The sequence below is a fragment of the Coptis chinensis genome, chromosome 6 (genome assembly GCF_015680905.1).
Source record: "Coptis chinensis isolate HL-2020 chromosome 6, ASM1568090v1, whole genome shotgun sequence".
NCBI lineage: Eukaryota > Viridiplantae > Streptophyta > Magnoliopsida > Ranunculales > Ranunculaceae > Coptis > Coptis chinensis.
In genome coordinates, this window is record NC_141461.1 from 73,703,020 (window position 1) to 73,715,774 (window position 12,755).

Genomic DNA, 12,755 nt, shown 5'->3' on the forward strand with positions numbered 1-12,755 from the left:
TTAACACCTAATCTAATTTATTACATGCAAGGTGTCAACTTTGCACCAATAATTTGTTATTTTTGTCTTGACATGCTCCATGATTGATGACTCATCCAATCTTGTGGCCCCGTATAGTGGGTCCATATGCAGTCCAGTGGTGGTCCGATATTTTGGGCAGTTTTACCACTTCCCGCCTATGCGTAGAATTCATCGCCCTGATTGTCTGAGCAGCTCTCTTGTCGCATTCGGAGTCCTGGTTCGAGAGGTAGGAGCTTGGGAAGTTTGATGCTTCTGTGCGGATTTGGAAAAATTCATATATACGCCGTTCCTCGTGCTTTATCGCAGGTTTAACCAATATTTCCATGTTTACTGCAAAAACCTGCAAAAGTATGAAAACATATTTATTTCATGATTATTAAACACATAATTAACCAAATTTATATGTCTCAATGGGGTTTCATAATACACTTTTGGGTGCTTATCACCTACCTACATGGCACAACCCACCGTTCACCATTCATACTACAACCCAAACCAATATACATCCACACCCATGTTCACCCCAAATTTATCCCAACCCATGAGTTCCATACCATTCATGTTCCCTCCTCCATACATCACACAAACACCACAACCTACCACTTACATGAACACCCAAAATCAAAATCCTATAAGTCAAGATCAATACCAAGGCCCAGTGGCAGATAGATTGAAAAAGCTTGAGAAAGCACTGACCAAGATCAAAGCGGACGAGTTAGATTTGGATAGTCTTTGTCCATATCCACAAATTAGGGTTCCACATGGTTTCGAATTCCCTAAGATGGAAAGATATGACGGAACTGGGTGTCCCAAAGCCCATATAAAAATGTACGCTAGCTACTTGCAGCCTATGGGGATCGGGCCAGAACTATTGGTCCAATTATTCCAGAGGAGTTTAAAGGGTGCGACACTGACTTGGTGGATGAACACAGACGCTCAGAAGATGAGAACGTGGGTTGAACTTGCAACAGCTTTTGTGACCCATTTTTCATACAATACAGACATCAAGATGGGTCGAAGACAATTGGAGACACTCAATCAAGGTCCTACTAAAACATTCACCGAGTATGTAACCAGGTGGAGGACCAAAGCAGCTCAGATTCTAGACAGGCCGTCAGAGACCGAACATATTCGAATGGTGGTAAAAAGTTTGAACTCCGAATATGCAAATCGATTGAGTCTCAGCTATCATCCATCTTTTCAGGCTTTGGTTTCAGCAGGGACTCAAATTGAAGATGCTTTAGCTTGTGGAACTATGACCTCAATTGTATCATTAGGTTCAAACGATGCTCAGAAGAAGAAGCCACCTTCAGTTACTGTCAATAAGCCGAAGGACACACATGCCGTTGCCACACAAGTACAACCTCAGCCATATACGCAAATTCAGTCGGAGGTGACAAATCATCCTTTTTCCAATCAAGTTATTTTCCCTCCAAGACAGCAAGATAGGGGTTTTCCCAGGCAACAGAGGCAGTTCACAGAATTGGGCTTCCCATTACAAGTTGTATTGAGAGCTTTAGTCCAACAGGGTTTGATTACGTTAATGCAGCCGAGGCCTCCTCCAAATCCAATGCCGTTCTGGTACGACGCTTCAAAACATTGTGACTTCCATCAGGCTCTGGGTCACATGACGGAGAGGTGCATGCTCCTTAAACATCTTATCCAAAACTTAATTGATAAGGGTAAGATAGATGCCTCCAGTCTCAGCACTCCCAATATTTCGACAAATTCATTTCCAATTCATAATGGAAGAGTTAATACTTTGGAAGCTGTCAAGAAAGATCCGGCATCATTCATCATTTCGATCAGACAGACATCCAATGTTAGCGCCACAAGGCCAGTTAATCTTCAAGATGCAGTCAGAAGATGCATGGAGCAAACAAAGCCTAGAGGTATCCAATTAAATGAGGTGGTAGCACTATTTCTACATACTCCACAGATTCAAAAATCGTTCAAGTTGACTAGAGAGCACCTGGAATCCTTTATGATGCAGAGGCCCATTACAAAATGGGTGGATCCTTTGAATACATCTCAATCCGCGGCGTCACAAGTTGGGTCAGAACCTCAAGGACCCGTGATTAGCCAGAATCCAAGTTAGCAGCAGGTGATCCCAACTCCTATCACAATCCCCAAGGTCCAGTTTGTGCCAGCCAAGAGTCACGATACTGAGGAGGTTCTAGGAAAGAAGTTAATTGAGCTCGAGAAAAGTAAAGATGACTCAGCAATCTCACTACATCAGTTGAAGCAATTAGAACCTAGTTTGGCAAAGGAATGTGTTGAGACTCACGGTTTGACAAGAGGAGGAAGGATATACAAGGCACCACACTTACAGAAGGATCAGGTTTTGGCCCAACAGCTTGACCCGCCCACGACTACTGAACCAGAGAAGCAGGAGGGTAATGAAGTAATCCAACAATTGCAGAAAACCAAGTCTAATATTTTCATATGGGGTTTACTCATGGCATCACCCCAACATAGGCAAGCAGTTCTTCAAGTCTTGAACCAAGCTCATGTTCCATCTTCTATCCAGCCGAACGATTTGGCATGTACCGTCTCTTCCCTCAAGAAGACAAACTCCATAATATTTTCTGATGATGATCTCACCGCAGATGGAATAACCCACATGAAAGCGTTGACTATTACGGTGCATTGCAACAACTATAAGGTGCCATTTGTATTGATTGACAATGGATCCGGTTTAAATATATGCCTGGTCAATTCTGCGAAACCCATCGGAATCATGCCAGAAGACTTCACTTTCACTAAGGATACAGCTAGAGCAGTTCATGGGTTTGATAATCAGAGAAGAGAAGTCCTTGGCGAGTTCACAACTGACGTCCAAATAGGTTCAGTCACATTCAAAATGACATTCTTGGCTATGGACATCGAGGCTAATTACAATATCCTTTTAGGCAGGCCGTGGCTACACTAGTCCGGTTCAATTCCATCTACACTTCACAGAAAGCTCAAGTTTTTATGGCAAGGGAAGATTATCTGCATCACTGGTGATTCAGATGATCTGGACTCTTCAGAGGAGTATAAGGTAATACCAATGATTGAAGGAAAGTGTAACTACACTGAGGAACCATTAAGGATCGTGGAGTTTAGAGCACCCTACAAGGAGAAGCTCCCTACCCCATTTTGCAATGGAAATCCTAAGACGACTCAGTTGTTCTGTGAGCAGAACTATTTTCCAGGATTTGGATTGGGAAAAAACCAAAACGGCATTTTAGAACCACTACAAATTCCTAGTCAAGATAATCGAAAAGGGCTAGGCTATACTGAGGAGTTTGTGGAAGGACTGGCAGAATTATTTATCGATTCTAACGCCACGGTGAATTATCTCAGATTGGCTCTACCTGATCTAGGGGCAGAGATTGAGGCTATTATTGATTCCAACATATTTTGGGGCGAAAACGATGACCTAGATCCCAACTCAGAAATTACTGTTTCGGAGCCAGATGTTAATTCCTATTCAGGATATCGCCAACTTAGGTTAGATCATGAGGCTAGACAGTTAGTTGGATAAATGAGGTTGGATTAACATCCTCCTCGTCAGGTATGGACTATATTCCATCTTTTACTTTGGCCAGTTCCCCCGGGTTAGATACTGACCCAGGAGATGAGACTGTCACTCCTTATCATGTCCAGTTGGACCCTCAGACCATACTTGATTTGGATGATTTGTTGAATATGGAATCTATTATTGACCCAGTTCCGGTGGATGTTGAGAACATGCCACTTTCTGAATCCCAGACGCAATATGAGATTTGGGAAAGGTTTTTAGAGGCCTTAGATTTTGATGAGGATCCATTCATTGATGGAGACTATGATGATTGGGGAACACAAGTCATTATTGATCTAATCCCCAGCCATCATATTGTTCCGGTTGAGCCACCGGATGAATCCGATAGGGCTCAAAGGGCGTGAAACTTTTTGTTCTAACTCCTTATAGTTATATTTCAAAAAATTCAAAAAAATCAAATATTTCAAAAATCCAAAAAAAATCAAATATTTCAAAAATATAAAAAATCAAAAAAAGTTTTCAAAATCCCACAGAATATGATTTACCCACTTGCCTTAGTGCAAGATGATTGAATGACTTGTGTAGATTATTATGATCCCCTCCCCCCCGACGATGAAGAAGGAATGGACAATGAAGCTGCTCAGTCCATTCTTTCTCATGAGCAGTCTGAGGATTGACAGACATTAGTTATTGTGGAGACAAAGACCATCAACCTTGGCACCACAGATGAACCACATTATATGCAGATTGGTATAACCTTGATCCCCTCTGAGCATTGAAGCCTGATCAAATTACTGAAGGAATCCATAGAAGTGTTGATCATATCTATGACAATCTATTGTCTTAAGGTGGTACATGATTTTCATTGTTCGTAGATGAGAGAATCACTCACCGAGAAGAAGAAATTGAGGAGGAAGAAAGTTCAGCGGTTATGTTTGAGAAGATTTTTCAAATGTCTAAGATCACCAACATCAACATCAGCATTCAGCATTATGCATTTACCCTTGTGGAGAGGGCAAAACTCCACAACATCATTTGATCAACTACCCTACTGAAGAAGGGGAATATTCTGCATTCCATCAATCAACGGCTACTTAGCCAATCAACCAACCAGGTACCCTACAGTGGAGAGGGAAAATTCCATATTGCATCATTAGCCTCTGATAAGAGCCCAAAACTGTAGTTTTAACCCCTTAACCATCATACTTTTAGACCAATTATGTGAGTAATAATTAAGAGTTAATACTGATTACGTATTTTTATGCATTTCAGGCTTCAAAGTCCATTATGTCAGAAATGTGCCACTTTAGCGAGATAAAGGAGCGAAGGTCGGTTGCTAAGGAGTTCTATGAATAAAGGCCAAGATTCAAGGAGACAAAGCCTTTGTAAAGCCCGGTCAAAAGCTGAAAAGTCAACACGGGCAGAAACAACACACAAAGTCAGCAGAACTTCCTAAGGCCGTATCTTTGGACTCAGACCTCGGAATTGGGCCTACCTTATGTCAAAACGACCATATCGGAAAGAGCTTTCCAATGGTCTAAGCCTTGACCCAATCAGAGGAGCATAAGTAGACGAAAAGTCTGTTGAATACAACTGCAGCTGAAGAGGCCTTTTTGGACTGAAAGAATTGGGTTTTGGGCCTGATTCTCTGGCCGAAAACATGGCTCCAAGCCCATGCACGATTTTTGGATCTGAAAGTATAAAAACAAAAGCTTAACTCTTTGTTCAAGGTTAGGCAGTTAGGTTAGGAAGCTAATGTTAATGGAGTTTAGGGTTAGAAAAAGATAGATCTTGATTAGTTTTTAGATCTAGATCTAGTTTTTTACATTCATTCAATTAGTTAGTTTAGAATCATATTGTAGTTTTTAGAATAAAGTATTAGTTCTTCATTTCAATTTAGATTATTGCTTAAATTCTTATTTAGATTTAGTTGTCTTAAATTCATAATTAGTTATTCACAATCTTAGTTCTAAATTAGTTTTAATTTCAGTTTAATTTAATTATGTCTTATTGTTATTATTGTTCTTGTGTTGGGAATGGTAGTATAGAAATTTCATATCAAATCATTACTCTCACCATTGTTCATTTTGGGTTTGATTAGTTGAATTCGATTTAAGTCTAGAGAGTTAAGAGTGGATGAATCCTTACTCCTTGTATTGCATAATTATGTTTTGAGAGTAAAAAGAATTGATTTAAACGAAAGAACGGTAGGATTACGTATTAGTGTTGTTGACATTAATATTAGTGTTTTACTGTTTTTATGGGTTATCAAATGGCGTCGTTGCCATCTTAATCTCGTTCTAGACAAGAATTCAATTGCTTGAATCCAAGGGGCAATCCCCCATTCTCTACCCACCCACCCTTTTAATTTTTCATTCTTATTTCTTGGATTTTCGGAACTGTTCACTGTTTCAGGCATAGGGGCTGCGGATTCACAGAGAAAAACACTGCGGTGAAGGTATTTCTAAATTTTCGAAAATTCTGAAAATTTTCAGACATAATATTTAATGTGTTGTTGATTTACTGGAATATTTTCAGATTTTTCAAAGTTGGTTTACCTTGTGAAATAAATACGATCTTTACAGTGCTGCATTTCAGTTTTCACACCGTATGTTCTTGAAAAACAGACGAGTAAGGTTACTTAGAGAGTTCTAAAAATTCTATAATTTTTACAGGAGTATCTATCCTAATTCAGGAGTTTGTAGTAAAAATTTGACGAATTTTTTATTTGTTTTGACCACCTAAATAGTAGAGTGTTTCTAGTGTGTTTCTGCAGTGTTCCAAACACTTAATATCTGGAACACCAGCCGATAAGGAGAGGTTGTAGAACTCCAATTGCTCTAAAATTTTTACAGGAACAAGTAGGATCTGTCAGGAGTCTCTAGTAAAAATTGGCAATTTTTGGCTTTGTTTTGATGGGTTAACCATTCGGTTGGTTGTATTGTGTCCAAAAACTGTTTTGTAAACTTTACAGGGCAGTAGAGGGACTTTCGTAGCTCCGATTGATCTGAAATTTTACAGGCTACTTGGTAGACGTCTTAGAAAATTACTGTAAAAATTTCAAATTTTTTAGAGTATGATAAAAGGCCTAAAACTAGAAAACCCTGAAGTGCGACCCGCGCCCAAACCGAGCGCGACCGCGCCCAAAACACTAGACATTCGAAAACCCTGAGCGCACCTGCGCCCAAACAGAGGGCACCCGCGCCCTCGAAGGAAAATTCAGCGTGAACAGCCCAATTTTCACAGGTTAGTTCAAATTTCTATTTCTTCAAGTTATTCAGTGTTTCTAACTTGTTAAATACACTGAGATTGTGTATACAAGACGTTATTCAAACGCGTAGCAAGGAGGCATTCAGGTACTCCTTCTTCCACTCCTCGCCTCTTCTATCAGAGGATTTTTAATTCTAGTATAATCAGGCTTATTTTTTGTAGAAATAAATACAACACTCCTATCTAGAATTTCACACACTACACTTGCATCAATGCTTAAAGAACAAGAGACTCCTCTCTCTGATTTTTATAAAGCCCTAAACGATGGCCCTAAGTCGTGTATCGTTCTTGCAGACCTAGTGGGGGATTTTCGAATTCCCCCTAATATATTTAACTTGTTACCGATTTTTCATGGTTTAGACCACGAGAAGCCTTACCAGCACATGCGTAGGATAGACCAAGTTCTCACTACATTCCATCATCCTAGCGTAAGTCCAGATCAAGTTAAACTTAGGGTGTTTCCTTTCACCCTAGCCGACAAGGCGGCATCTTGGTTAACTGCCCAAATGCCAAACTCTGTGGACTCATGGGCTCAACTTGTTCAATTGTTCATGGAACAATTTTACCCACCACTAAAGACAGATGAAATGCTTCAAAAGATTCATTTCTTCCGCCAGAATCCTCATGAATCCTTTTCAGAGGCACGGAATCGTTTCACCCGATCTTCTCATTGAATGCCCATCATAATCTTGCGAAAAGACACGCTTGTTTGTGCCTTCTTCAAGGGGCTTTTACATCGTCATAAGGAGGTTCTAGATATCATGAATGGGGGTAGTTTTCCTAGTAAAGGAGCCTTGGAGGCTTATAAATTATTAGAAGATCAATCTAAGAAGAACAACAATTGGGGAGGTAACGATTCCTCCCGGGCCCTCTCCTTCTTCTCTTGAGGTTAAACATGATCCCGAGCTTAAAACTCTTATCGATGCCCTCACTAAAAAGGTAGATGCCATCTATGTTCAACAACAACCCACTCCAGTCATGAACATTAACTCTACTCGTTGTAATGTCTGTTGTAGTCTTGAGCATTCCGACTTCTATTGTCCTCTTGTCTATGCACAAACACCACCACAACCATCACACTTCAACCAGCTAACTCAACATCAAGGACAAGGGAACTTAGGTGACCAGAATAGAGGTTTAGTACCCATAACCCAGAACTATCAACATCAAGACATGAACGCTCAACAAGCTTTAATTCCAATACAACCATGTACAGACAAAGTAGTAGTGACCTTGTTGGAGAAACAAAATGAAATTATGCAACAAAACTCTAACTTGATGAAAGATCAGCATGATCAAAACTCTAATATGATGAAACAAACAATGCAAATGATGCAGTCTTTGTGCCAAAAGGTTATTGACATGTCTTCTAACCAAAATAATAACCAAACCGGCGTGTTTCCAAGTCAAGCAGTGCCTAATCCTAAGTCAACAAACACCGCCCTTAAAATAAACAGTATTTACTGTAATGGTAATATAAACCAAGGGGACCTACAGGCAGTCACTACCCTTCGTTCAGGGCGAGTAGTTGATAACCAAGTGACTATGCCTAAAGATTACCCGCAAACTAAAAATGATACCATACCAAATGCTATAATAGAAACTGAAGACCCTACAACTGTAGAAGTACCAGTTAAACCACAACCAAAAGGGAAAACATTACAAGACCCAATAATAGAAAGTGAAGACCCTACACCTGTAGAGGTTCCAATATGGATACCTAGATGGAAAATGGATAGAGATAAAGCAAAGACTAATAATACTTTTATCCCTTCTGCTAAAAATAGCGATAAAGCACCATATCCCCAAAGACTAGTTGTGTTTAAAAAGGACGAGAATTTTGATGAGATTAGAGAAGTGTTTAAAAATTTGACTATAAACCTACATTTTCTAGAAGCTATAAAAAGTCTACCTGGACACGCTAAGTTTCTAAAAGAGTTGTGCACCAAGAAGAGGAAAACCAACATACCCCACGAAGCATTCTTAACTGAACAATATCCCTCTTTATCTGAACATAACGGAATTGTTAAGTACAAGGACCCTGGTCGTCCTACTGTACAATGTACCTTAGGTGATACCTTCATAACAACTGCTTTATTAGACCTGGGGGCGAGTGTTAACTTACTCCCTTTTTATTTATATTAACAACTAGGTCTAACAAAACTTCAACCAACCAAAATGACTTTGCAGTTAGCCGATCGTTCTATTAAGTATCCCAAAGGTGTAGTTGAAAATATTCTCGTTAAAGTTCAGTATTTTTACTATCCAACCGACTTTGTTATTCTTGACACAGAAGTTGCTCATGATTCCATTCCCATCATCTTAGGGCGTCATTTCTTGGCAACCGCCAATGCCCAAATCAATTGTCGGGATGGCTCAATGACTCTTTCTTCTGGAAATCTTTCTGTAGAAGTTAACATGTTTAGACAAAAACAGGGATAACTAGGTTTGCCTGTAGAAGGGGAAGTGAAGTCCATTGAGAGTTTTGTACCTCACATTAGTGCGGCTGACACTTTAGTCCCCACACTAGTAGATACCCCTCTTATGGAAGAAGACAAGGATCACAATTTCTACTCCCTAGACGTAGATAACATCAAGGAGGATTTCCTACGACTCTTTTTGTAAAGTCCTGAATTATTATTAAGGGTATTTTTGTAAATTTCATATTAAATCTAGGGTCATTTATGTAAATTGGTCATCGGGTTTATATTTCAACCGTACGTAACTTAGTGAAACTTAACTCCGACTCATAAGTCACGTTAGGTAAGCGACCCATATGCGAAAATTTGACAAAATGCCGGTTAGCGGTTTTCTACGTGCGAAGCTGGCACGAGTTAACAGCTTACACGCATGAGTGGGTCATTGTTATAGCCTACGGTGAGATAGAATATAGAAGATTAAATTTAGCGGGATGGGCCGGAAAAATAATTATGACGCGACGTCAAATGAGTGGTGGTTACGAGTATTAGGACCTTAAGCCTAAGTAAAATATATTGGGCTTGGGCCTTAATATCTCGGCCCAAATCGAACGAAATCGCGAAACAGAAGAAAAAAATTTCCCCAAATCAAAATCGCCCATATTTCTCTCCAATTTCGCTACTTTTTCAAAACCTAGAGAGAGAGACCTAATCCTCTCAATTCCCATTGATTCTACCTCAATTCTTCACACTCCAACCTAGAAACACTAAACTGAAGTAATCTCCTGGAAATTCGAGCGTACCCAAGCGAAACCGAAGTGAAATCGCGGCGACAGTTGAGTTAATTCCTTTCAAATCGATAGTGTAAACTCGATTTCGAGTTAATTAGTGGTATTTGATGAAAGATAATTGAATGGGGTGGTTGTTATGTCGATAGCAGCTGTGGGTGGCGATAGAGTGGAGCGATTTTTGGTGAGCAGCGAGCTAGGAGCGATTTTTGCTGCTGACTTGGTAAGAATTTGGTTATTCATTGCAAATTCGAGAGATTTATGTCAATTTATAACTGTTAATGTGAAGTTCGAGAGATTCATGTCGATTTATAACTGTTAATGTGAATTTCGAGAGATTTAATATGAATCGAAGGGCGTGGGATTGGTTGTAGTTGAAATTTGGGATTTGGAATTGGGATGTGATAGGATTGGCGTCGATATGAGGGCCTGCCATGGCCGAAATAGCCGTAGAGACTGTCAGAGTAACAGTGCCAGAAATGGCCTGTAGCTCTGTTAACGGTAGTTAGATGAAAATTTATCCGAAACCCAATTCTTAACGTCGAGATTCTTCTCGGCTTACGCTAGATAATAATTCCTCGTTGTTCGATCAATTCTAACAACCGACGTATATGTATATGCTATTATAGGAGTGAATTCGAGTTGATTCGGTTAAGCGGGCTCGATTTGGTTAAGTGGGCTTGAGGAGAAGGAGCTTGCTAAGGTAGGAACCTACATACCAATATATAGTCTGCTTATTTTCATGCATGATTTGAATTGTTTAAATAGGAAATAGATAGTTGCGTATCAACCATGCATGTATATATGATATTCATGTTTTGCACTGTATTTCTTCGATATAAACTATATATATAGATAGCTTTCGTGTGAAATGGTTTTTTTTGGTAAAATCGGGGTAGCGGAGATTTGTTTTCTTTGTTAAAAGAGAAAAACTGGTTTTGGGAAGGGTTCGCCTCTTTGTCTCGATGGGAGACAGGGAGATGGATTTTGTATGCGGGTGAAGATTACCCGTTGTTTGTAAATATGTATGAGGTTCTGGATTGTCCCCGGGATAGAGTTCGTTGTTATTTACGATGATTCGCCGTTTGGGAATCATCGGTTGTCATTTACTATGACTGGCCCGTTTGGGAGTCATAGGTTGTATGTGATCGATGGGGAAATCCAGGAACTCACACATACATGACCAACAGTTTTAAAAGAAAATCTAAATATGTATCTATAGTATTTGGAAAACAATTGGTAATACGAGTATATATATAGATATTACTATGCTTATCATGAGGGGATTTAGAAAAGAAATTGTGAATTCCTAAAAAGAAGGAACTGTTGTCGCAATTCCGGAGACGGCAGTTCGCTCTAGGATTCCAACTGTGGTGTACACCTTCGAGGTGGTGGGTCACCTTTAAAGGGATGCATCACTGGATGTAGTCCGGGAATTCCTTTTCTACTTTTCTAGATAACCATGCTTGTACGTGTCACGCTGTATGGTGATTAGCTTGTGTGGGGTTACATGCTACCTCGATGAGGTTTAGACGCGAGGAGTGAGAGTTTATTCCACTCCTGGATGTGTGTCAGGATCCTGAGCAGTCTGCAGTCGTCGAACGGTTGACCACCGTAAGTTAGGTGACAGCCTGTATGGGGGTCGTGGTCACAGGGCCCACCTGAGCCCTAAAAGCTTTGGGGATTTTGTGTGTACGAACACAACAACGGCATTTCAGCTCCCTGTCGGTAAAATTAGGAAAACAATGGTGCATGGTTCACACTGGAAAGTACTGAACCGAGATTGCCTGTGACTGGGGCTGAGTACCAGTCGTACCCTCACCATTCTAATAGGATGCAGCGGCCACAATAGTTGTATGATAACTGTGAAAACTATATTTTGAATATTAAAGAAGCATGCCGATATGATTTATGCTAGCTAGTGATTTATTGTATAGTCACGATATTTGGATATTATTATAAAAACCTGCATGTTTTAAATGTTTTGTTATAAGTAGTCTAGTATTGGTTATGTGCGTTTCTACTGGGCATAGTTGTTTGCTCATCCTACTTAACATTTCAGACGAGCCAGTTGCGGAGGAGGTTTTCCCTAACCCTAGTGATGACGGTTATGGTGATTTGGGAGGATTTCCTTATGCTTGACGAGGACAGAGTCAAGTTCATACTTTTGGATGTATAGAGATAGTTTAGTCATTTTGGTTGTATATATATAGAGCTCCGCTCATTTTGATGTAATATTTGATGAATTTAAGTAGCAGTTACACTTACATAGTTGGTGGATGGGATGTGATGTTGTTTAGAAGGTTGGTTTGTATATATATGGTTGTTGGAAGGTTGTAGTTTAGGATTTCCAGGTTATGACAGGTTTTAGGGTTTACGAACGTCGATTAAACAAAGGAAACTCTGCCGAAATTTCGGTAGAATTGAGATGGTGTCGGCCTCGAGATTCATTCCACGTCCTTGGGATGTGTGTTGGGTCTCGGGGCGTGACACTTTTGTAACCCTTCTTTGCCACCTCGCGAGTTCTCTCCTATTGACATCCATTCATCTCTTGACGCCATGACGGAAGAAGAATTTTTCGCCCTCTATCCCAGTGATTCTTCTTACCCACCTATTGAGGAATGTCTTGCATATCTCAAGGCCTCTGATGATATAGAACTAAGAACACTAGTTGAGCACCATTCACCCACTTCACATCCTCATGTCACTCATTCACCTTCCATCACGAATGTT

The 12,755-nt window shown here is 40.1% G+C and overlaps 1 protein-coding gene and 1 long non-coding RNA gene across 2 annotated transcripts; both read left to right on the plus strand.

Moving 5' to 3' along the window:
• The first annotated feature begins 628 nt into the window (after positions 1-628).
• Positions 629-2,953, plus strand: LOC147494407 (uncharacterized). The gene is made up of 2 exons (XM_086568128.1): positions 629-1,913; positions 2,172-2,953. The coding sequence occupies exons 1-2, from the start codon at positions 629-631 to the stop codon at positions 2,951-2,953; spliced, it is 2,067 nt and encodes a 688-aa protein (XP_086424254.1).
• Positions 2,954-10,172: 7,219 nt separating this feature from the next.
• LOC147494408 (uncharacterized) lies at positions 10,173-12,424 on the plus strand. The gene is made up of 3 exons (XR_015200062.1): positions 10,173-10,245; positions 10,652-10,725; positions 12,085-12,424. It is a non-coding gene; the product is annotated as an uncharacterized LOC147494408 (long non-coding RNA).
• The last annotated feature ends 331 nt before the right edge of the window (positions 12,425-12,755 follow it).

Excerpts from the sequence above, each read along its gene's own strand:
- LOC147494407 (XM_086568128.1), top strand. The coding sequence starts at position 629 with ATGAACACCCAAAATCAAAATCCTATAAGTCAAGATCAATACCAAGGC. Across the intron at positions 1,914-2,171 it reads GGAGCAAACAAAGCCTAGAG|CCAAGAGTCACGATACTGAG; the intron begins GTATCCAATTAA and ends AGTTTGTGCCAG.